This window comes from Hyla sarda, chromosome 1, assembly GCF_029499605.1.
Source record: "Hyla sarda isolate aHylSar1 chromosome 1, aHylSar1.hap1, whole genome shotgun sequence".
NCBI classification, from domain to species: Eukaryota; Metazoa; Chordata; class Amphibia; order Anura; family Hylidae; genus Hyla; species Hyla sarda.
In genome coordinates, this window is record NC_079189.1 from 489,895,963 (window position 1) to 489,918,424 (window position 22,462).

Sequence of the window (22,462 nt, forward strand, 5' to 3'; positions counted from 1 at the left end):
AAAATTTTTATTTATAATATATTAGAACAGGAAGATTTTTTCTGACAGGGTTGACCCAAGGCATTTTTTATTTTACTTAATTTCAAAGGCCATGGTAATAAACAAACAAAAAAAATAAAATAAAAAATAAATAAAAATTATATAATTATATATAAATAAAAATTATATAAATATATATACACATATATATATATATATATACACACACCATGAACATTTTTTTAACAGTTTTAACAGGAGAAAAACTTATTTTGAAAAGTTTCACTTTGGATCATTTTATCATTGTTCTTTAAACCCCAATAAAATAATAATAAATAAATAAAAACAGCATGTAAAGCCCCCCTACAAATGAGAACTCAAAGGTGTAATTGACTCACGCACTAGCCTCAGCCTGTTAGACTGAAAAAGGATTTTCCAAATTTGCCCCTCTTATCTAGGATCAGTCACAGTCACTAAACACAACCAAGTATGGCACGTGGCACTTTGTTTCACGGAAAAGGAAGAGAGTTATTTTGTGTGGACCTATGGATGGCACTTTGCATGTCAGTTTTTAAGTGCAATTGTTCTTGTTGTGACAGTTTCCCCTCAATAGAGTATATGTGCCATCACTGACCGGCAGCAGGGCTTGCTGGAAAACCAAATACTCGTCAATGTATAACCATAGTTTGTGAGTAAGGCTAGTCTATCTAGCTGAAACGCGTCACTTTTATCCTGTTATCGTTGGTACCTGAATAAAGAAGTCATTATTTGCACGAAGTCTGCACTGGACTCATCCTTCTATTTCTAACCATAGTTTGTGCCACCCATCTCTGTGTGGCCGTGTCTGGTACTGATGCTAAGCTGAGGCTGAGTTGCAATACCAGACACATCCACATTGTAGAAGAGCAGCACTGCATGAGATAATCCATTGAAGGGGCTGTGATGCTCCTGTATGAACTGTAACCCCTTTACTTAGTCATTAATGCTTTTTACAAGAAAATTCTTTCAAACTATTATGGAAGTTATGGAGACGTAGCAGCAGCTGAATTATGCAGCATCTGAGAAGTAAGAAATTAAATTAGATGTCTCTACAGACTAATTTAACTTCTCCATGGTAACAATTAATAGCATCTAGGAATAAAACAAAGCAGTCGAGAAAAGAAGAATTACAGTTACCTAAAATAAAGGTGGGAAATTAAATGTCAGGTGAGATTCTTTGCACTACAGATTATTTTTTTAGTTTTGCCCACACGGCCCCTTATTACCTGGACAGTGCCCAGTAACAAGCCTGACCTTTACAGAAGTTATTGTGGTCAGAAGGGTCTGTCACACCGGAAACAAACACAGCACAAGGGATGAAGATTAGACCCGAGTATTAGAATCAAAAGTTAATGTCTTGACATTATTAACAGAATGCCATTTGCCTATGCCATAAACTTTGTATTATCAATACAATTATTGTAGTTCATGCACTTTACATGGAAGAACTTTAAATTCGTCAGCCACATTGTAATGGAAGCAAACCAATGAAGAGCAGGGCAAAAACAATATTCCAAAAGCAGAAATAGGTCATTCAAAAGTAGGCAATTATAGCGAACCACATCAAGAAGCTTTGTAAGCCGTATATTTATGCACTGTCCAAATGGTAATGGTCATATCTGCTTGTTTATTATATTAAAGGGCATCCCTCACCAAAATTCCACTAATGTTTTTGGGCTGTGCTCCTGTAAACTCCTCATTAAAAATGTACCTTGTTAGCTTCCTCTTCACTTGTTAGCACGTGGCCTTTATAAACCTGATGTGTTGCTCACAAAAAAAAAGAAGGAAAAAAAAAATATCTTTACCACTGCCTGTCCCTGTATATAATTGAGGAAGCAATAACAAAAGATTATATGTAACGAGTGGTACAGCGAATGAGCCATACACCCAGCCCCCTCCTTCACATCACTAGTCCTGTGCTGACACTACCGGACGAGGACAGAGATCACTGCTATCAACTCAGATCTGTGCGCTTTTTAGAATAACACTACATTAGTGGACTAAGTTGTTTTACTACACATTTTCACAAGATGATTATTTTTTTAATCACCAGACAAAACCTTTAAGAGAGTCCTATATCAGCTAAACATAATATACTTCAGACAATATTGCGGTTTGGATGACCGCTTCTGATGGACAAACTGCAGTTCACAAATATGGCCATTATATAACTCGGACAGGACATTTTATTTTTATTTTTTACAAAATTTTGGGTTCTCCCTTCGATAGTGTGTGGAGCCTACTCTCTATAATGCTTCCATACTCCGTGCACACACTGAACAGTGGATTTAAGTCTCCAGGTCTGAGCATTAAAAGATTATTATTCTCTATAAAGGTTTAGAATGCCAGGCCAGTGATTGCAGGGGGTCTGACCGCTGGATAGGGAATAAGAGGTCTAGGACCGGAGAACGCCTTTAAAAACGGATGTGAGATTTATTTTACTCTCGAAATGCTCCTGTATTTTTTTCTGCAGTCCCTCCAGCCACTCTTCGTTTTCTCCCATTTCCCTCAATATAGACTAATATAGGAAGCATATAACATGCTCTCGAGAAACCGATATTCAGTTAAAGGGGTATTCTGTTGCCCCAGCGTTTGGAGCATTTTGTTTTTCCAAACGCTTGGAGCAGGCAGTGGGGGTTGTGATGTCATGGGCACGCCCCTTGTGACATCAGGCCACGCCCCCTCAATGCAAGTCTATGGGAGGGGGCGTGATGGCAGTCACTCCCCCTCCCATAGACTTGCATTGAGGGGGGGCGTGGTGTGACGCAGGGTGATGCAAAGAGATGAGAGAGAGAGAGAGAGAGAGAGAGAGAGAGAATACTAAATCGGGGGGAGGGGGCCTGATCAGAGAAAAAAAGTGGGATTTTATTGTGATAAGATACATCGCCTCAGAAAAAGTCAAATAAAACACTACAAGTACTATTTATTTTTATTTATTTTTTTGTTATTCTGTTAGCCTTTATTTCAAAGGGAAAGAATTTCCCCTCTTGTTTTCCTACATTGTGGAGATTTTGAATAGCCACTAGAAAAACTACAGAGAACAGGTCTCAGAATGTCGTATCCTTTAACAACGTTTTGAAAACAGAGTCAATTAGCTTGTGAGATCAAGGATTTTTTTGTTGTTGTAACTTTGTCTTTTTGAGCATTTACAGTAAAACAAAATGTGTTCTTCACAACTAAAGCCGATAAGTACTTGTGCGTGTGTTAGATTGGCTATGAGTACCATGAAACAGAGGGGTGAAGAGTACTAAGATAAAGCTACATTTCACCCTACATAAGCTTGAAGCCCCTCTCATACCATACAGTGCTTCTTCCCATCCGCTTACACATTAGCCTGAGGCAAGCCTGTCAGAAAATATTACACTTAGATTTCTGAAAAGATCATGGTCTTACAGTATATTTGCTAGTAGCAATGTTCCCCGTCTACCTTTGAATTCCAAACTGCACAGATTCTTCAGAAAACCCACAACACAATGCAAATTCCTGCAGACAATATAAGAAGGTCTTCTGTCCTATCAAGTTTAGCTGCTAGAAAAATGATGTGTATATACAAATTTCAAGCTACCTTACTGTATGTCCTCTTATTGGATGGAAACCAAAATCGAAATTCTGCCATTGCTTTTTGATCTGTTTATTTTTTACATTGTTCGGCATTTTAATTGGCATCATATCTGTTATCCCAGCAATTGTAGTGGGAAGTCAGCTGTATATTACATGCCATCAGCTTAATAAGATAATTCTTATTCCCTATCTAAAGGATAAGGGATATGATGTGTGATTGTGGGGGGTCCGACCGCTGCGACCCCGCACCGCGATCTTTGGCCCGGCACCCCAGTAATCCACATGGACGGAGTGAACTTCGCTCTGTGGCGGATTACGAGCGGCAACAGCCGTCATATTCAGGTCTATGAGAAATATATGGGGGGGGGGGGGACGGCAATGATAGACCAAAGCCTAGCACAGCCCGCATTTTCAACATAAATTCATAAATGTTCAGAATGCTGCGGTAGCGGGCCAGAGGTTGCAGTGGGTCCCAGTAGCTGGACCCCCTACGATCTAACATCCTTTGGATAGGGAATAAAACATCTAGGGGTGCAGTCCCTCATAGAACCAATCACGTACAGAACAAAAGCATTACACTGACATGCCAGCAGCTGTAAGCCAGCTCATCTCTGCTGACCATCAAAGGTAGAGTAGGTAGGCGTATCCAAGCAGGCACAGAGGTGGCATAATTAATAAATGGAAGGTTTAACATTTGGAACTCGATTTTTGTGATAGCTATATTATACAATTACATTTCAAATAAATACTAGCGTTTGTAGCGGGTTTCAGGAGTGAAACAGTCCAATCTAATCTTTTGACATGTCAGGCTGGAATTGTAGGACATAAAGGCAGGTTGGTAGTGGGGCCTTTTATCCTCTTCCTGGGCCAGTCCAGGTTTCAGTGTGGCCCAGATCAGCATGGGTGCTGAAGACAGCTAGTTAATGGTCTTTAAGACCAAGTTTAACCCAGTCAACTGACCCTCTAATGGGAGCTTGAGTCATATTATATATGTTTATAGACAGGCAGATATATATTTATATCAGCAGTCTGCAATCTAGTTGAAAAACACGATAAATTAAAAAAGGGAAATGGTTCTTATTTATGGTATTTCAAATTGTTCCGCACTTGTGGGACATGAAGAAAATATAAATGTACACGATATGTACCAGAGTGTGAATAGAAGGGGCTGTACAGATTTTAGCAAGAGAACAGCTACAGACACAGATTCATTTAGAAACGTCTCTGCAGAGTGAGAAGGATGAAAGGCAGAAGACTCTCACACTGACGGATGGTCACAGAGAGCTAAGAGGGACAACTCTTCATGCTCAATCACTAGGTGTTGGATTTTCTTCTTTTATCAGCCATAAATTCTATAGAACTGTATTCTTATGAAAGTGTTCCAGATTCCCTATCCGGGGAACACAGTTTTTCGGAGAATTTTAAGCCATTAAGCACTAGGGATCGACCGATATTGATTTTTTAGGGCCGATACCGATAATCTGTGGACTTTCCGTTCGATAGCCGATGACTTATACAGATATTCCGGTATAAGTTAGCGTCTAGTTCAACACCCACGTGCCTTATCATTGCGCAGCGCACAGCAATAGTGAAGGATGCCGCAGGAGCCAGAAGTAGCGCGGACTCTGGGCCCCCCGGGTAATTATAAAACCGGGAATGGGGGAGGCAATGGTGTAGCGGTGGGGGGTCGTTGCGGGGCGCAGGGGCATTATCGGCAAGGTAAATGCTGATACCGATAATGCCCAAAATCGTGATTACCGGCCGATAATATCGGCCAAACCGATAATCGGTCGATCCCTACTAAGCAAAACCACTAGGAATTCTGGGAAGAAGAATATGCAAAGCAGCACACTGATACTCTGCCAGTTCAGGTGACACTTCCTGGTTGTAAGTATATCATTCACTAGGGGAAAATTTGCCATGCTGGACATCTCTTCAAAAGAAAAGATTTAACCCAATCTGCAGATGACCTGTTTCGGGGTATATGCTCATCAGTGCAGAGCAGGGTTGACCTAGCTTAGCAGGGGAGAGGCTTATCGAGGTAGGTCAAGGTGTATTTTTTCTTTCTGAGGTTAAATCTTTCTTTTGGAGAGATGTCAAGCTAAGCAACATGTCCCAGTCAGTTAGCAAGATTCCATAGTGGGTGATACACTGACACCCAGGGAGTGTCACCTGACCAGGTGGCATATTACTAAACTGGTTTGTATATTCTTCCCAGATTTCCCAAAGTAATAAAGGAAGTGTCTGATGTAAAAATTGTCGGGGAAAAAAAAAATGTATTAAAAAAAATATATATGATCAAAGAATTACCCAAGTGACTTCTCACAGACTTTTATAACAATGACTGGAGACCTGCTAAGTAACAAATCTACAATAAAAGTTGCAAGTATTGTCTGTCCCTTCCACAAATTTCAGGACAACAAATATATTGTTTAGGATAACAACAGTTACGGTATTCTGTTTAGTCAAAATAGCAGAACAATAATAAATGGATGTGCTGGATCCGTTGCACCCAGACACATACGAATGTCACAATGCTGTGCTATTGTGTCCGGAACATTCCAAGGAATCTGCAACAAAGGATCTTAGCAGAATTTCCAAAGCAGATGTAAACGTAGGCTACATTGTATATGAAACAAGCTATTTTTTTTTTCAACAAATGTTTACAAACATATCATTTGAGTAATGATTCACTATATCAAAATACATATATGAAGTAGACAATTCCTTTTCCATAGCTTGGGAAATGACAGAAAACAATGTCAGGGCAATAGAAGAGTCTTATCAGCTAACCAACATCATTTGAATTCACCGGAGGTGCAAAGATGTCAGAAAAAGCGCTTCTTTAGGGTATGTTTATGTATGGAGGAATAAGAGTGTCTAAGAACACCATCCGGGCTTGAAGCATCATGTTGTGGGCTGCTTTGCTGGTGCACTCCAGAAGATAGATAGCAATCTCGAGAAAGGAAATTATGTGTAGAGATCTAAAGACCTCATCTCCGAAGGTAAAGTTTGGGCAAAAATGGGTCTTCCATGGACAATGATCCATAGCATACTTTCTAAGTTGTGGTAAAATGGCTTAAAAGTATTGTGTCATTAGAAAATAACCTATTGTTTAACTCAAATTTTTATTTTAACCATATGCATTAAGACTTTTATTGTGATTTTTGGCTAATTTTGCTATCCTGAAATTGTGTAGTATACATTGCCACCAAGCATGAAACCAAGCTGAGGTTTCCTGTTCTGTCTGTGACAAGAAGGAGGCTGCTGAAAAAAGTTTTCTTACAGCATTACAGTGAAGGTTGACAACATAAGATAGTCAATAGATGATATTCACAGCTTAGCCTCCCCCAGTGGATCTGTAAAAGTTCACAAAACATGCCCAGTAAGCTTCCACATTTATGCTACTGTGGCCGCTCCTGTCTATGGTTTCCTATGTCCATGGGGGCTGCTGTAAAGCATCAGTAAATAAAAACCAAATAGAGAAAAAACATGACAAATTCACTTTAGGAACAACAATGTGAAAGTAATGGAGTGGCCATCATAAAGCCCTGACCTTAAAGGGGTACTCCACCCCTAGACATCTTATCCCCTATCCAAAGGATAGGGGGATAAGATGTCTGATCGCGTGGGTCACGCCGCTGGGGACCCCAGCAATATAGCATGTAGCACCCACCTGTTTCTGCTCCGGAAAAGCTGGAAGGTCTGGGTCCCAACCAGCAGAACGGAAGTCCGTGACATCACGACTCCGCCCCCCCATGGGACGTCACACCCAGTCCCCTCAATGAAAGTCTATGGGAGGGGGCGTGACAGCCGTCACGCCCCCTCCCATAGACTTGCATTGAGGGGACGGGGCGTGAGGTCACACGGGGGCGGAGTTGTGACATCCCAGACCCTCCGGCGCTTCCAGAGCAGAAACAGGCGGATGCCACATGCTATATTGTGGGGGTCCCCAGCGGCAGGATCCCCGCGATCAGACATCTTATCCCCTATCCTTTGGATAGGGGGATAAGATGTCTAGGGGTGGAGTGCCCCTTTAATGTCATAGAAAAATGTATGGGTAGAACTGATAAAGCATATATAAACAAACAAAAAGACCTACACGCTTGACTCAGACCAGTTCTGCCAGAAGGAACAGGATAAAAGTCCTGCAACTTATTGGAAGAAGCTGGTAAAAGGCAAACCAAAATGTGTGACCCAATTTAGACTAATCAAAAGCAATGCTACCAAATACTAAGCACAACCATGTAAACCTATAAGCCACTGGAAATGTGATGAAAGAAAAATACTGTCTAGTATTATTCTCACATTTCACATGCTTGAAGTATAGTAGTGATTAGAGATGAGCGAACTTACAGTAAATTCGATTCGCCACGAACTTCTCGGCTCGGCAGTTGATGACTTTTCCTGCGTAAATTAGTTCAGCCTTCAGGTGCTCGGGTGGGCTGGAAAAGGTGGATACAGTCCTAGGAAAGAGTCTCCTAGGACTGTATCCACCTTTTCCAGCACACCGGAGCACCGGAAAGCTGAACTAATTTATGCAGGAAAAGTCATCAACTGCCGAGCGGAGAAGTTCGTGACGAATCGAATTTACTGTAAGTTCGCTCATCTCTAGTAGTGATCCTAACTGACCTAACTGAGGAAACATGAAGTGACTAAGGTGTATGGAAACTTACAGACTTCAACTGTAACACTAAATTCAAAATGCGCAAAATCAAGTTAAGAAAACTGGAAAATAAGGCAAAAGAAAAAATGCTGAATTCATTAGCACTCCAGGATACTTAGGGGATGCAATTTGCTCAGATAACTTTTTGCTGCATTCTTCAGGGACATAAAAATGCATTGTTTGTTGAACAAGACAGAAACAAAATTAAAACGTATATCATATCTCTTCCAGACACAGCAAATATGCAGCAGGATTAAATAGAAAAGAATGATCTCTGCATCTAAGTGTGGAAATGCTGCTTTCTGAGAAATATGGCACAGAGTTTTGCTCAGGTATTGTCCTATATGATTAGCTGTTATGCCACTACAAAGATGACAAGAAAACAACAAAATGAAAGGCAAAGCTACAGCATATGATGCTAATCTCTGCACACTGGAGACCATGCACGGTAACCTAGATAAAGACAAAAACTTCCACAAGGCTACACAAAAAAGGGCATTTATGAGAAAATAATACTCAACGCCATATAAGCAGAGACACAACGCAAGCAAAGTACAATGATGGCGACTTACCCTGCATTGTTTATTACAATATCTGAAAAATGAAAAGACAATGTTATTACAAAAGGTGAAGGAAAAACTAAAGTGATACATAATAACGTAGTGTGGTCCAGATGTATCAGACAGAAACTGGAGTGATTTGCCCATAACAACCAACCAGAGCTCACTATTCATATCTTAAAGGGGTTGTCCAAGAAGTAAAGTAAGTAAAATTTGTTGTGTATCATATATTAATATATATGTGTGTAACAAACAAAGAAGGCACATGAGGCATTAGTAACTATCTATCTATCTCATATATATATATATATATATATATATATATATATATATATATATACTTATATCAGTACATTTTCAGAAATGCTTGTACATTTAGAACCTGTTTAACTTCACATAATACAACCCTTTTAACAAGCTCTAGTAAATTGAAAGCAGAGCTATGGCCCGTGACATGTCAAGGAAGCTCCTAGTCTAGTAATTAGACTGGGACCTTCCGTCACATCCCAGCATGCAGGATCCCTTTACTGTGGCCGCACAGCAAGGGCGGGGATTTCAGGCGCACAAGCTGTTGGCATCAGCTATGTCCACCCTCAATGTTACGGAAGGTCCATTGGCTCCCTCCTCTGCCACTCATGTCAGCAACACGGTGCACACTGCTACACCACAGAAGGAGGATCCAGGAGCGCTACTAATGGAGGGAGGGGGCCAGACTGCCTGTGAACCTATCTGGGTTTGCCTATTTACCTAAAGGGGGGGGGGGGGGGGGTAGTCTGCCGATCTAATGAAGGATAGCCTGCTTATTAATCTAATTCCGGGCTGCCTATCTAATAAGGGATCTGCACTTTGACCTAAATGGGGGGAGTCTTCTAACCAATGTAAGTTTGAGAGGGTGGCTGCCTTTCTAATGGGGGGGGGGGTCTATTCTTTTACCTAATGGGGTTAGTCTGCCCATCTAATGAGGAAGAGTCTGCCTATTTATCTACTGTGTTATGAGTGGGTCTACCTTTTTGCCTAATAGGGGGGATGCCTATCTAATGAGGGAGAGTCAGCCTACCTCCCTAATTGAATGCAAGTTTGCTGATTGGGGGGCTGTTTTTTTCTGCTTTTGTATATTTATTGTGTATTGCAGATCCACCGACGATGGACCCTACAGTGTTGCCTCCATCTGTGCCTGCTCATAGCGGCAATTCACCACCACAAGCAGACACACTGCAATGTGCGAATCACCGCGGGCATGCACAGTGTACTCACACAGCGTGGTTGCTCTCGGCCTAGCTCAGGGAGCAGGTGGAGCGGCCGCGATGTGTGCGAGTATAATGCACATACGTACGGTGACTCGCACATCGCAGCGTGTCTGCTGGTAGCAGGAGATTGCTGCTATCAGTAGGCACAGATGGAGGCAAAACTGTAGGGTCCATCGTCGGCAGATCTGCAGCGTAAAATACGCTGCGGATCCATGCGTGTGAAAGCCATTATGAAATATTTCTTTAGAGGCCTTTTTAAAAATGAAAGAAGCAATCTGACTGGTTGCTATGGGCAACTTTAATATCATAAAACATGTAATATTGATTTTTTAAGCCTACATAACATTACTTCCCAGCACACCAGGCGATTACTTAAATGGACTCTATCAGATGGTTTCACATGGTGTAACCAATTATAGATCCAAGTAGGGGTTTAAAGCACCTTCAGAGACAAAGCTTTAGATTAGTAAACTTCTGCATGTAAGCTAAGGAATTAGTTTGTTTCTTAATATATGCATCTACACTGCAATTGCACACAAGGCAGGGTTGATCAACTCCCATTTCCAACCCCTATGGCACACAGGCTTCAAATCAAAAGCAGGAGGCGGCAAGTAACAATAGTGATGGAAATCTTGGACCCATGAGACGACTCGCATAGCCCTGTGGACACTTGCTGCTTATTCACATATATGGTACAACTTTCATCTGTTAACACTCACATGACATGCTTACAGGACATGGCTTATTAACAATGCATTCTACAGGCCGAGCCTGCTTTACATCTGTTGGCTGTTAGCTGCTTTTAGCTCTGATACCAGTCATTTAAACCCCTTGATGCTGCAGTCAAAAAGGACTGTGGCATCTACGCTGTTGGACAACAGGTGCTATCTGACAGGTCTCGTGACAGTCAAAAGCAGGTTGTAACAAAAGACTAAAGTCAAAAAGAGATATAGCCAGCTCACCGCTTGTAACACTTTAGTTGTTTGACGAGCACTTTGTCATTGGTATCCAGGAGCAAGGAGAAGGTCGGGCCTTTATCCTCGATATAGCAATAGAAGAGAAAAGGGTTCCAGCTCCCCGGAAAATCATAAGGTGTTAATGAAAAAAATTAAAAGTCCAAAATTTAATTAGTTCATATTAAAATCCAAACAAAAACACCCAGTGCAGATAAAAACTCAACGCCGATGTGTTTCGGACTAACTAGTCCTTAGTCATGGCTAAGGACTAGTTAGTCCGAAAAGTGTCGGCGTTGAGGAGTTTTTATCTGCACTGGGTGTTTTTGTTTGGATTTTAATATGGACTAAGTAAATTTTGGACTTTTAATTTTTATTTTTTCATGAATACCTTATGATTTTCTGGGGAGCTGGAACCCTTTTCTTTTCTGTAACTTAAGACTGACATTCTGACAGCTCACTGCAGTACATACGTAGTGAGGTGTACTGTAAATAATCACACAGTTAAATACCCAAAGGGTAAGTAATAGGTCGGCACTGCAGTTTACTCCAGGTGCCCGTGGATAGGTGAATAGTAGAAAAGCAAGAAAATCCCGGCACTCTTGTAATGCTTTTAAATGTTCTTTACTTGAGTCTTTGCATATACACAGCATATGTTATATAGCAGCACGCGTTACGGCAAGACGCCTTTCTCAACTGCATGCGCTCTACGAGCGCATGCAGTTGAGAAAGGCATCTTGCCGGAACGCGTGCTGCTATATAGCATATGCTGTGTATATGCAAAGACTCAAGTAAAGAACATTTAAAAGCATTACAGGAGTGCCGGGATTTTCTTGCTTTTCAAATACCCAAAGGGAACTGAAAAAAGTATTTAAATTTTAATATTAAAAAACTTAATCTAAAGGCCAAAATAAAATCAACATAGAATGTATCACCATGTGCAGAAATATCAAAATGTAAATGTTATTTATCCGGCATAGTGCATACCATAAATAATAAAAAATATCTAATTCCACAATTATTTTTTTTTAAGGATGTGAGGTGACTTATTTAATAAAAAAAAGGCCTTTCTAAACCCAAAAATAGTACCAATAAAAACTACAGCTCCTACTAAATATCAAAAAACACGAGCCCTCACACAGTAGTGTAGAAAGAAAAAAACAAAACAAAAAAGTTCAAAGGTTATACTATCGCTATGCAAAGTAAGAGTTTCTCCAGAGTGGAAAAATGAAAGAAGCGATCTGATTGGTTGCTATGGGCAACTCAGTAACTTTTCCTCTAGACCGGTTTTGATAAATCTTCCCCTTTGTCTCTTAGAAAACAAAGAGAGGAAAAAATTTTAGCTGTGTCCTCACGGGGTTAAGAACCAAATCACCTGTTGTGTTCTGAATAAAGAAAACGGCAACATTCCCCATGACTGCTACCGCTGTTTGCTGTCAAAGAGAAATACAAATACAGGATTAACATTTGTTACCTATGCGCCCAAATGCATCCAAGGCTGACTGAACAAGTTTCTCTCCTGCTTCCACCGAATCTACATTTCGGAAAAAAATAAATATATTATTCTTCCAGTTTATGTTAAAACTTTCATATTTTCCATCTCTGCACTGAAATTACACTAAATAGAAAGGCATCTATTGTTTTAAAGGGGTACTCCGGAAGAAAACAAATGTTTTCAAATCAACTGATGCCAGAAAGTTAAACAGATTTGTAAATTATTTCTACTGAAAGGGGTACGCCACCCCTAGACATCTTATCCCCTATCCAAAGGATAGGGGATAAGATGTCTGATCGCGGGGGTCCCGCTGCTGGGGACCCCCGCAATATAGCATGCGGCACCCACCTGTTTCTGCTCAGGAAGCGCTGGAGGGTCTGGGACCTGACCACCGGAATATAAGTCTGTGACTTCACGACTCCGCCCCCCGTGTGACGTCACGCCCCGTCCCCTCAATGCAAGTATATGGGAGGGGGCGTGATGGCCATCACACCCCCTCCCATAGACTTGCATTGAGGGGACGGGGCGTGACCCACACCCTCCAGCGCTTCCGGAGCCAAAACAGGTGGGTGCCGCATGCTATATTGCGGGGGTCCCAGCGGCGGAACCCCCGTGACCAGACATCTTATCCCCTATCCTTTGGATAGAGGATAAGATGTCTAGGGGTGGAGTACCCCTTTAAGTACTGGAAGGCTTAAGATTTTTATCAGCTGCTGTATACAACAGAGGAAGTTGTGTAGTTCTTTCCAGTATGATCACAGTGCCCTCTGCTGCCACCTCTGTCCGTGTCAGGAACTGTCCAGAGCAGGAACAGATCCCCATAGCAAACCTATGCTGCTCTGGACAGTTCCTGACATGGATAGAGGTATCAGCAGAGAGCACTGTGGTCAGACTGGAAAGAACTACATAACTTTGTCAGTAGTATACAGCAGCCAATAAGTACTGAAAGGCTTAAGATTTTTAAACAGAAGCAATTAACAGATCCGTTTAATTTTCTGGCACCAGTTAATCTGGGGGAAAAAAAATTCCACTGGAGTACCCCTTAAAAAAAAACAAAAAAACAAAAAAAAAAAACACTCATGTCATAGAAGTAGGTCAGAAGTTTTAGTTAGTGGGAGTGTGGGTGCTGAGCTCTTCATTAAATATAAAAATGGATGGAAAGCAAAGCTCTGCGGAGGCTGTACACATTTGTTTCTGGTAGTTAACCCCAGCACCAGTACTCCCACCAATAAAAACTCTTATTTTGTTATGACAAAAAGTCAGTTGCCAGACAATGTTTTAATAAAAAAAATATATATATTTTTTTTTCAGTCTTACATCAATATGGGGGAAAATTCATATGAATTAAGCACAAAATAAATTGGAAGCATTTTTTTTTTTTTTATGTAAGGTAATAGGGGTATGATTTTAGATTAGATTATTTAGGTATAAAGAAAAACCAGTAGAGATGAGCGAACTTACAGTAAATTCGATTCGTCACGAACTTCTCGGCTCGGCAGTTGATGACTTTTCCTGCATAAATTAGTTCAGCTTTCAGGTGCTCCCGTGGGCTGGAAAAGGTGGATACAGTCCTAGGAGACTCTTTCCTAGGACTGTATCCACCTTTTCCAGCCCACCGGAGCACCGGAAAGCTGAACTAATTTATGCAGGAAAAGTCAGCAACCGCCGAGCTGAGAAGTTCGTGACGAATCGAATTTACTGTAAGTTCACTCATCTTTAAAATCCAGTAATAATAGGTTTCTGCCGAACTATGATACGTCAGCGCTTAAAAATCTATCCCCTATCCACAGGAGAGAGAATGTGTCTGATCGGGGGCAGGGGTTTAGATCTCTGTGACATCTTGCGATCTCCAGAAAGTGGCCCCAACTCTACTGCTGCATGGAGCAGTAGGGTTTGCTGTCCATGCATTTTCTATCAGAGTGCTTTGGAGCATGGGGAGAGTGCCCCTGCTGTATCTATAAAAAAAAAGCTTAATTGTAATACTTCAATATGAACTTAGAGACATCTCAAATTGTTTAAATGGGCACTCTCATTAAAACAAATTTTGCTATTGCCCTCCTTATGGTAAATAAAAAATATTTCTAATATACTTTGTTTAAAAAAAATGTTTTAAAACGTTTTCTATGCTTTATTTGTGCTTAAAAAAAGCTCAAGAGCACATTCTTCCCCCCCCCCCCCCCCCCCCCCCCCCCATCTCATATACAGACTTTGTACCGAAGTCCAAACACAGAAAGTGCAGCCTGGAGTGCTGAGGGGGGGTCCAACCAACATTATATGGCAGTTAAGTGTGAGAGGAGCTATGATTCAGCACTCCAGGCTGCACTTTCTGTGTTTGGACATAGGTCTGTGTATAAGATGGGGGAAAATGTGCTCTTGAGCTTTTTTAAGCACAAATAAAACATAGAAAACTTTTTTTTTTTTTTTTTAACCAAAGTATATTAGAAATATTTTTTATTTACCATAAAAAGTGCAGTTAGCAAAAATTGGTTTTAATGAGAGTTACCCTTTAAGGCATAGGACTAATAATGCAAATCTGTTTTAGAGACGGCTGTGAACCGCTCCCACCTTTACTGCACTAGGTTTTTATATATCAGGCTGGCTTTGCGAGCCTTATTACTATTATACAGCTAGGCAGACACTTTCAATGCTGAACGTAAAGCATTAGCTTCTAGCAATTACGATTAAGGAGTTCTTTCTTCTGAATTATATGATAATCTTTACATAAGCTTCAAAAACTATTAGACAAATAGCAGTGCGTATTACCTATGCGGGATCCTATATCATTAAATCAGAGAAGTCAAAGACTACTGACAAAATAGAGGGCTTAGTGCCGCGCACCTCCAGCAAGACATAATAAGGCATCAGTCAAGCTTAAGGATTTTAAGTTACTGAACATGTATACATATCTCCACAATAAGCAGGCAAAGCAAATAATGTGTTTATGTAAATTCATATCTATATTAAACACCCATCACATGAGAATGATATTGTGAGAAGAAAGACCGTCGTCACACAGTCGGTTGTCAAACGCAAACAATGGGAAAGACTGCCACTCGGGCTCAGCAGGAATCCTAGTGGTCAATCTCAGACTTTGAGGAGGCCATTCAGACAGCAGTGATTTCACACTTCTCGAGAAGCTGACCCTGGAGAGTGAGGGCATTCTGCTGCAGTGTCTTTTTAATGGAAAATAAATCCACTTTTGTGAAATACAAGCTTTTACTAATCCAGAATAAAAGCCTACATCATGTACAAGTTGTAGACAAGCTTTGCAAAGTACAAATAAAAAAGTAAAAGAGATGTCTGCGGTTTGCCCATAAAGTGAGCTGACAACACGAAATGGACTATTTGGCAGCAGGCGGAAAGTACCGCTCATTGTTTAGATATGGTGCTAATACTATCGAGGTCAAAGTCATTACATACAAAAAGGTAAAAGGGATATTGTAATTTTCTTTATTGTATCTGTCTGGTAGAAATCTAGAACAAAAGATATCAATATTCCTAGGAGACACTTATTAACAATATGCTAGGAAATTGCTCTTGGTTATAAACAGAAATCCACGAGAGCGTTTCAATCATATCATGAACTCTCATTCCTCTGCCGCCCCCCCACCACCTCATTCCTGTGCCGCCCCCCACCACCTCATTCCTCTGCCGCCCCCCCCACCACCCTCATTCCTCTGCCACCCCTATACCCTCATTCCCCTGCCGCCCCCCACCACCTCATTCCCCTGCCGCCCCCCACCACCTCATTCCCCTGCCGCCCCCCACCACCTCATTCCCCTGCCGCCCCCCACCACCTCATTCCCCTGCCGCCCCCCACCACCTCATTCCCCTGCCGCCCCCCACCACCTCATTCCCCTGCCGCCCCCCACCACCTCATTCCCCTGCCGCCCCCCACCACCTCATTCCCCTGCCGCCCCCCACCACCTCATTCCCCTGCCACCCCCACCACCTCATTCCCCTGCCGCCCCCACCACCTCATTCCTCTGCCACCCTATACCCTCATTCCTCTGCTGCCCCTTCCACCCTCATTCCTCTGCCGCCACCACCACCTCATTCCTCTGCCGCCACCACCACCTCATTCCTGTCACCCCCCCCACCTCATTCCTCTGCTGCCCCCACCACCTCATTCCCCTGCCGCCCCCCCACCACCTCATTCCCCTGCCGCCCCCACCACCTCAATCCCCTGCCGCCCCCCACCACCTCATTCTTCTGCCGCCCCCCACCACCTCATTCCTCTACCACCCCCATAACCTCATTCCCCTGCTGCCCCCACCACCTCATTCCTCTGCCACCCCTATACCCTTATTCCTCTGCCACCCTTTCCACCTCATTCCTCTGCCGCCCCCCCACCACCCTCATTCCTCTGCCACCCTCATTCCTCTGCCACCCTATACCCTCATTCCTCTGCCGCCACCCACCACCTCATTCCTCTGCTGCCCCCCACCACCTCATTCCTCTGCCGCCCCCACCACCTCATTCCTCTGCCGCCCCTATACCCTTATTCCTCTGCCACCCCTTCCACCTCATTCCTCTGCTGCTCTCACCACCTCATTCATCTGCCACCCCCATACACTCATTCCTCTGCCTCTATGGGCAACTCAGCAACTTTTCCCTCTGGACAGGTTTTTGATAAGTCTCCTCCTGTGACTGTCTCCAGGCTTCACTAAACTATATGTTACAGCTAACACTATTACAAAGGCTGTTACAGAGATAACTCTGATTTCAACCTTTTAATCAGTTGGCAATGGGAAATTTTGGGAATATGCAGATTGTAGTTAAGAAATACTGTATTAGGGTAGGGTCACACATATTTCACACTGCACAAAGTCCGCTGCACAGTGGGAAATACAATGTGTATTCTCCTATGTGCAAACACACACGGCTTTTCCACAGCAGCCCTGTGTGTGCAGTTAGATTTGAAGGCAGGCCAGCTAGTCACAGGTACGTTGGAGTGCTGGCCCTGCTTCCATATCAAACTGCACACACAGGGCTGCCTTGTTTGCGCATATTAGAATACGCAGCGTATTTACTGCTGTGCAGAAGATTTTGTGCAGCGTGAAATACGCTGCATTTTCGCAATGTGTGACCCCACCATTAAAAAAAGACAATTTGCCAACTTGCTCTATATCTCATGCACTGAAGATATGACTGAAAATGTGAATGTCCTTTAACCAATGCATTGTTTTTTTGTACCATGTTTTATTGGAGATCCGTTAGAATTTCCCTAACTTTCCCTAAATTTAACTAGAGATGAATTCATAATTCATGGTTAGATGTTCTGGTCTTTGGGCACCGTACTATGTTATACTAGGCACTATACTATGTCAGCTTGAAAACTATGGATTTATCAGGCACTCATTACTTACTTACCATGATCAAACATTACAATAAAAAAATATCGTCATTAAGTGTCACACTGACTAACATTATCCATAGATGTGACTGAACAAACCCTTCCTTACCGTAATTGGCCACTGCTTTTCCGCCTTTCGCTCTGATTTCCTCTACAACCTTGTCTGCAGCTGATGAACTTTTTCCATCGCCTTTGAAGTCTCCTCCCAGATCATTGACTGTAAAATCATTACAAAAGGCACAGTTATAGTCAAATATACAGAAACACTGTAGGGATAGAAAGTGTAATAACTGCTGAAAATAATCAAAAATGACTAAAACATTAGTGTATGCCAGTGTTTCCCAACCAGAATGCCTCCAGCTGTTGCAAAACTACAACTCCCAGCAAGCTGGGAGTTGTAGTTTTGCAGCAGCTGGAGGCACCCTGGATGGGAAACACTGGTGTATGCAAATACATGCACCTATAAGACTCCTCTGATTGTGGTCATATTCACACAAGTATAATAAAATATGCATAAAAGCTTGTGCACACAACTGTATACGAGACATTTTAGAGGTTGATTCTGCCAGTTAAAAAAATAAAAAAATCTAAAAAAAAATAAAAATGCAACTGAATATACAAGCATGCTCTCCATACACGACCAATTCATATCCCAAACGGGTCTAGATTAGTAGTCTCAAAGGATCTGCTATGTGCATAGAACCATAAAGGACATTCTACGTCTTCGTAAATCTGGGCCACTGTTGTCCAAAATTGACTGCTGTGGATAAAGTAGAGGTTGTTTTGCCTCTATTTAGTTCTAGAGTTGTCCATATGCTATTGTTGTTTTGTTTTTATACTCTTTTTTATTTTTTTTTTATGTTGCGATTTTATCTAGGGTTTTCAGGAGGTTCTTTACCTTCACAACTTTTACCTATCCCTTTTTTCCCCATACGGGAGCGCATACGGCAGGGGAGAGCTAAAAACTTGCGCTCCCGTATGTAATTAATTTCAATGAGCCGACCGGAGTGAACCGGATTTTTCCCCGTATGCTGTTTTCTACCGGACCTAAAGCCGTGGTTGACTACGGTTTTAGGTACGGTAGAAAACCACATACGGGGAAAAATGAGCCGACCGGTTCACTCCGGTCGGCTCATTGAAATTAATTACACCGGAGCGCAAGTTTTTAGCTCTCCCCTGCCGTATGCGCTCCCGGTATGGGGGATGTGAACCCAGCCTTAATCTGTCAATAGCAATAGTGTTATTTTACCATACTGTGACATTTTTTATGCTAACCTGATGTCACCAGCTACAGCCCCCACCCTCAATTCCAGCAAAACAAATTAACCTCACACAAAAAAAATCTAATCAAATAAACGTCTTTCTAAAGAGATGAGCAAAAATGGATTTGATTTTTAGTTTTATTGTGTACAAATCATACTAATTTCATTATCCACTGAGTACAAGCACAGGCTGCTAACACAATCTGCTGCCAAAATACCCACTAAGCTATTGTCCTATTTATGCCGATTATAATAGACAATATGATACAATTTTAAATCTGTCAGGATGAAAATCTTATTCTGTTCATCCTGATGTAAGAAAATAAGCACTTTAATAGGATGAAGGAAAAAGGTTATTAGTTCTTTTTTATTCTCTGGCATTTCTGAATGAACAGATGACATCAATTTATTACGTTGGGTATAATGAAGATTATTCTTAAAGGGGTACTCCCCTTGCCAGCGTTCAGAACATTTAATTCCAAATGCTGTGTGCGCGCACGTTGTGGGGGGTCGGCCACTCCCCCTCGTGCCGTCACACCACACCCCCTCAATGCAAGTCTATGGGAGGGGGCGTGGCGGTCTTCACACCCCCTCCCATACACTTATATTGAGGGGCATGGCGTGACGTCATGAGGGAGCGTGGATGACCCCCGCAGCGTGTACACAGCATTCGGAACTGAATGTTCCAAACGCTGGCCAGTGGACTACCCCTTTAAAGATTCAGGAGTAATAGGGAAACAAGAATGGGGGCATCCAACATGGCGGCCATTAACGTTATCAGTTAGCACCCAAAGTCTCAGGGGTCTCAATTGACAACAATGCATTGTAAGCAAATAAATAGAAAAAGAGGATGGAGTGCTGTTTACCATTACATAAATGGGCAAATTTAATATTGTAGGGCCCAAAAATATATGGGTGACAAGCCCCGTTAATGCTGTAATAGTGGCTTCTTGGTTGTATACCAAAAAGGAGAAATACATTAAAGGGGGGGGGGGCGGGGGAGGGGAGCACAATTAGTTTTGCAATGATTAGACTGATGTTTACTATCATGTCCGGTAGATGCTGTTTTATATAGTTCTAGTCCATAAATCATAGCTAGCAGCTGGTTGCCTGCAAGTTCAAGTTAAACCGGAGTTAGGGTGCATTCACACCACGTTTTTGCAATACAGTTCCAGCAAAACTGGACTAAACTGTAAAAAGACGTGTGTACAAATATTAACCCGTATACAGTTAAAAACCATATACGGTTTTAAAAATTATATCCAGTTGCATCCGTTTTTTTACGAAAATAACAAGTTTCACTTGTTTGATTGCAATTCCAATAAAAAAAACTGTGCAAAGTCAAAAACCGTATGTGAAAACCGGATGGAACCGGATGCACATATGGTTCTGTACGGTTCCCATTGACTCCCATGTTAAAAAAAAAAAAAAAAAAAAAAGTATATGGCTAAATACAGTTTTTCACCCGGACCAAAAACAGTGGTAGGCTATGGTTTTGGGTACGGGGAAAAAAAACTGACAAAAACGTACAGGATGCAAAACGGACACAGCCTGATGCATATTTGGCATACGGTTTTCAATGGAGAGTCAATACATACGGTTTTCAATACGGTTCCATACGGTTTTCACAATGAAAACGTATACGGGAACTGTATTGCAAAAATGTGGTGTGAATGCACCCTAATACCTGCGCGATTTTTCAGCAAGAACAAAAAATTGTGGGTGACTAACAAAGAATTCAAACAATGTAATCTTTCTTGGTTTGCCCTGTGTCTTTTCCCCTATAGACATACAGTACTGTCAGAAACAACTATAAACACCATTACACCTAGGAAAGGTAGATACATTTTTCATAGTATCACCGATACAGGAAAATAGGAATGACCTCTTTACCCCAAGCTCATTTAAATGAATGACAGCACTAGGTAAGAAATCAATAACTGGAAGGAAGCTCTTACAGAAGATTTTCCACCCACCAATCTTCACAAATAATGGCCAGGTGAAATTCAAACGTGTTGTCACTTTGGCAATGTTATCCGGCTGCGTCTCGTACATTCTGACATTTCAGATTGTGTGCTTCTGCATCTGGAAGAGCTATCGGCTCATCCACAAAATATGGAATTATCCAGAATAGAGTTTTAAATCATTTAAAACAACATAAAGGTTCCATGGGTTCCTCAACACTATATACCTAAACATCATGGTGCAGGATTTTATAATCCAACCTCAAGTATGTTATTACTGCTTGTCATCTAGGTTATGTGTAAAGACTAATGATTCTAACACAAAGTCTCATTTGTTTCAACCTTTAATTTAAAGGGGTTATCAAGGAAAAAAACAAAACAGATTTGTAAATTATTTCTATTTAAAAAATCTTAATCCTTTCAGTACTTATGAGCTTCTGAAGTTAAAGGGGTACTCCGGTGAAAACCTTTTTTCTTTTAAATCAACTGGTGCCAGAAAGTTAAACATATTTGTAAATTGCTTCTATTAAAAAATATTAATCCTTCCAGTACTTATTAGCTGCTGAATGCTACAGAGGAAATTCCTTTCTTTTTGGAACACTGATGACATCACGAGCACAGTGCTCTCTGCTGACATCTCTGTCCATTTTAGCAACCGTGCATAGCAGATGTATGCTAAGGGCAGCATGGTGGCTCAGTGGTTAGCACTGCTGCCTTGCAGTGCTGGGGCCTTGGGTTCAAATCCCACAAAGAACAACAATAAATAAAGAGTTATTATTATTATAATGGCGTCAGCAAAGAGCACTGTGCTCGTGATGTCATCAGAGAGAATTCCAAAAAGAAAACAATTTCCTCTGTAGTATTCAGCAGCTAATAAGTACAGGAAGGATTAAGATTTTTTAATAGAAGTAATTTACAAATCTGTTTAACTTTCTGGCACCAGTTGATTTAAAAGAAAAAAAAATAATTCACCGGAGTACCCCTTTAAGGTTGTTCTTTTCTGTCTAAGTGCTCTCTGATGACGTGTCTCGGGAACCGCCCAGTTTAGAAGAGGTTTGCTATGGGGATTTGCTTCTATACTGGGCGGTTCCTGAGACACGTGTCATCAGAGAGCACTTAGACAGAAAAGAACAACCTTAACTTCAGAAGCTCATAAGTACTGAAAGGATTAAGATTTTTTTAATAGAAGTAATTTACAAATCTGTCTAACTTTCTAGAGTCAGTTGATATATAAAAAAAAAAAAAAAAAGGTTTTTTTTCCTGGATAACCCCTTTAAACGTAACCATTGGACAGACTAGTCTGCAAGAAAAGATTTAGTAGAATTAGAAATGTATTGCTGATCTTTTGCTCATTCTAGGCTTAGGAGTCCAGTGGGTTGT

General features: G+C 41.5%; 1 protein-coding gene across 2 annotated transcripts in view; it reads right to left on the bottom strand.

Annotated features, from left to right (window-relative positions):
- Positions 1–22,462, bottom strand: part of HSD17B4 (hydroxysteroid 17-beta dehydrogenase 4) — a 264,853-nt gene that overhangs the window by 204,610 nt on the left and 37,781 nt on the right. For both annotated transcript variants that reach the window (XM_056537370.1, XM_056537371.1), the window contains exons 3-5: positions 17,966–18,073; positions 12,480–12,539; positions 8,818–8,839 (exon numbers count right to left, since the gene is read on the bottom strand). In XM_056537370.1, the coding sequence (XP_056393345.1) occupies positions 8,818–8,839; positions 12,480–12,539; positions 17,966–18,073 (190 nt within the window). The remainder of the gene's footprint in view (positions 1–8,817; positions 8,840–12,479; positions 12,540–17,965; positions 18,074–22,462) is intronic.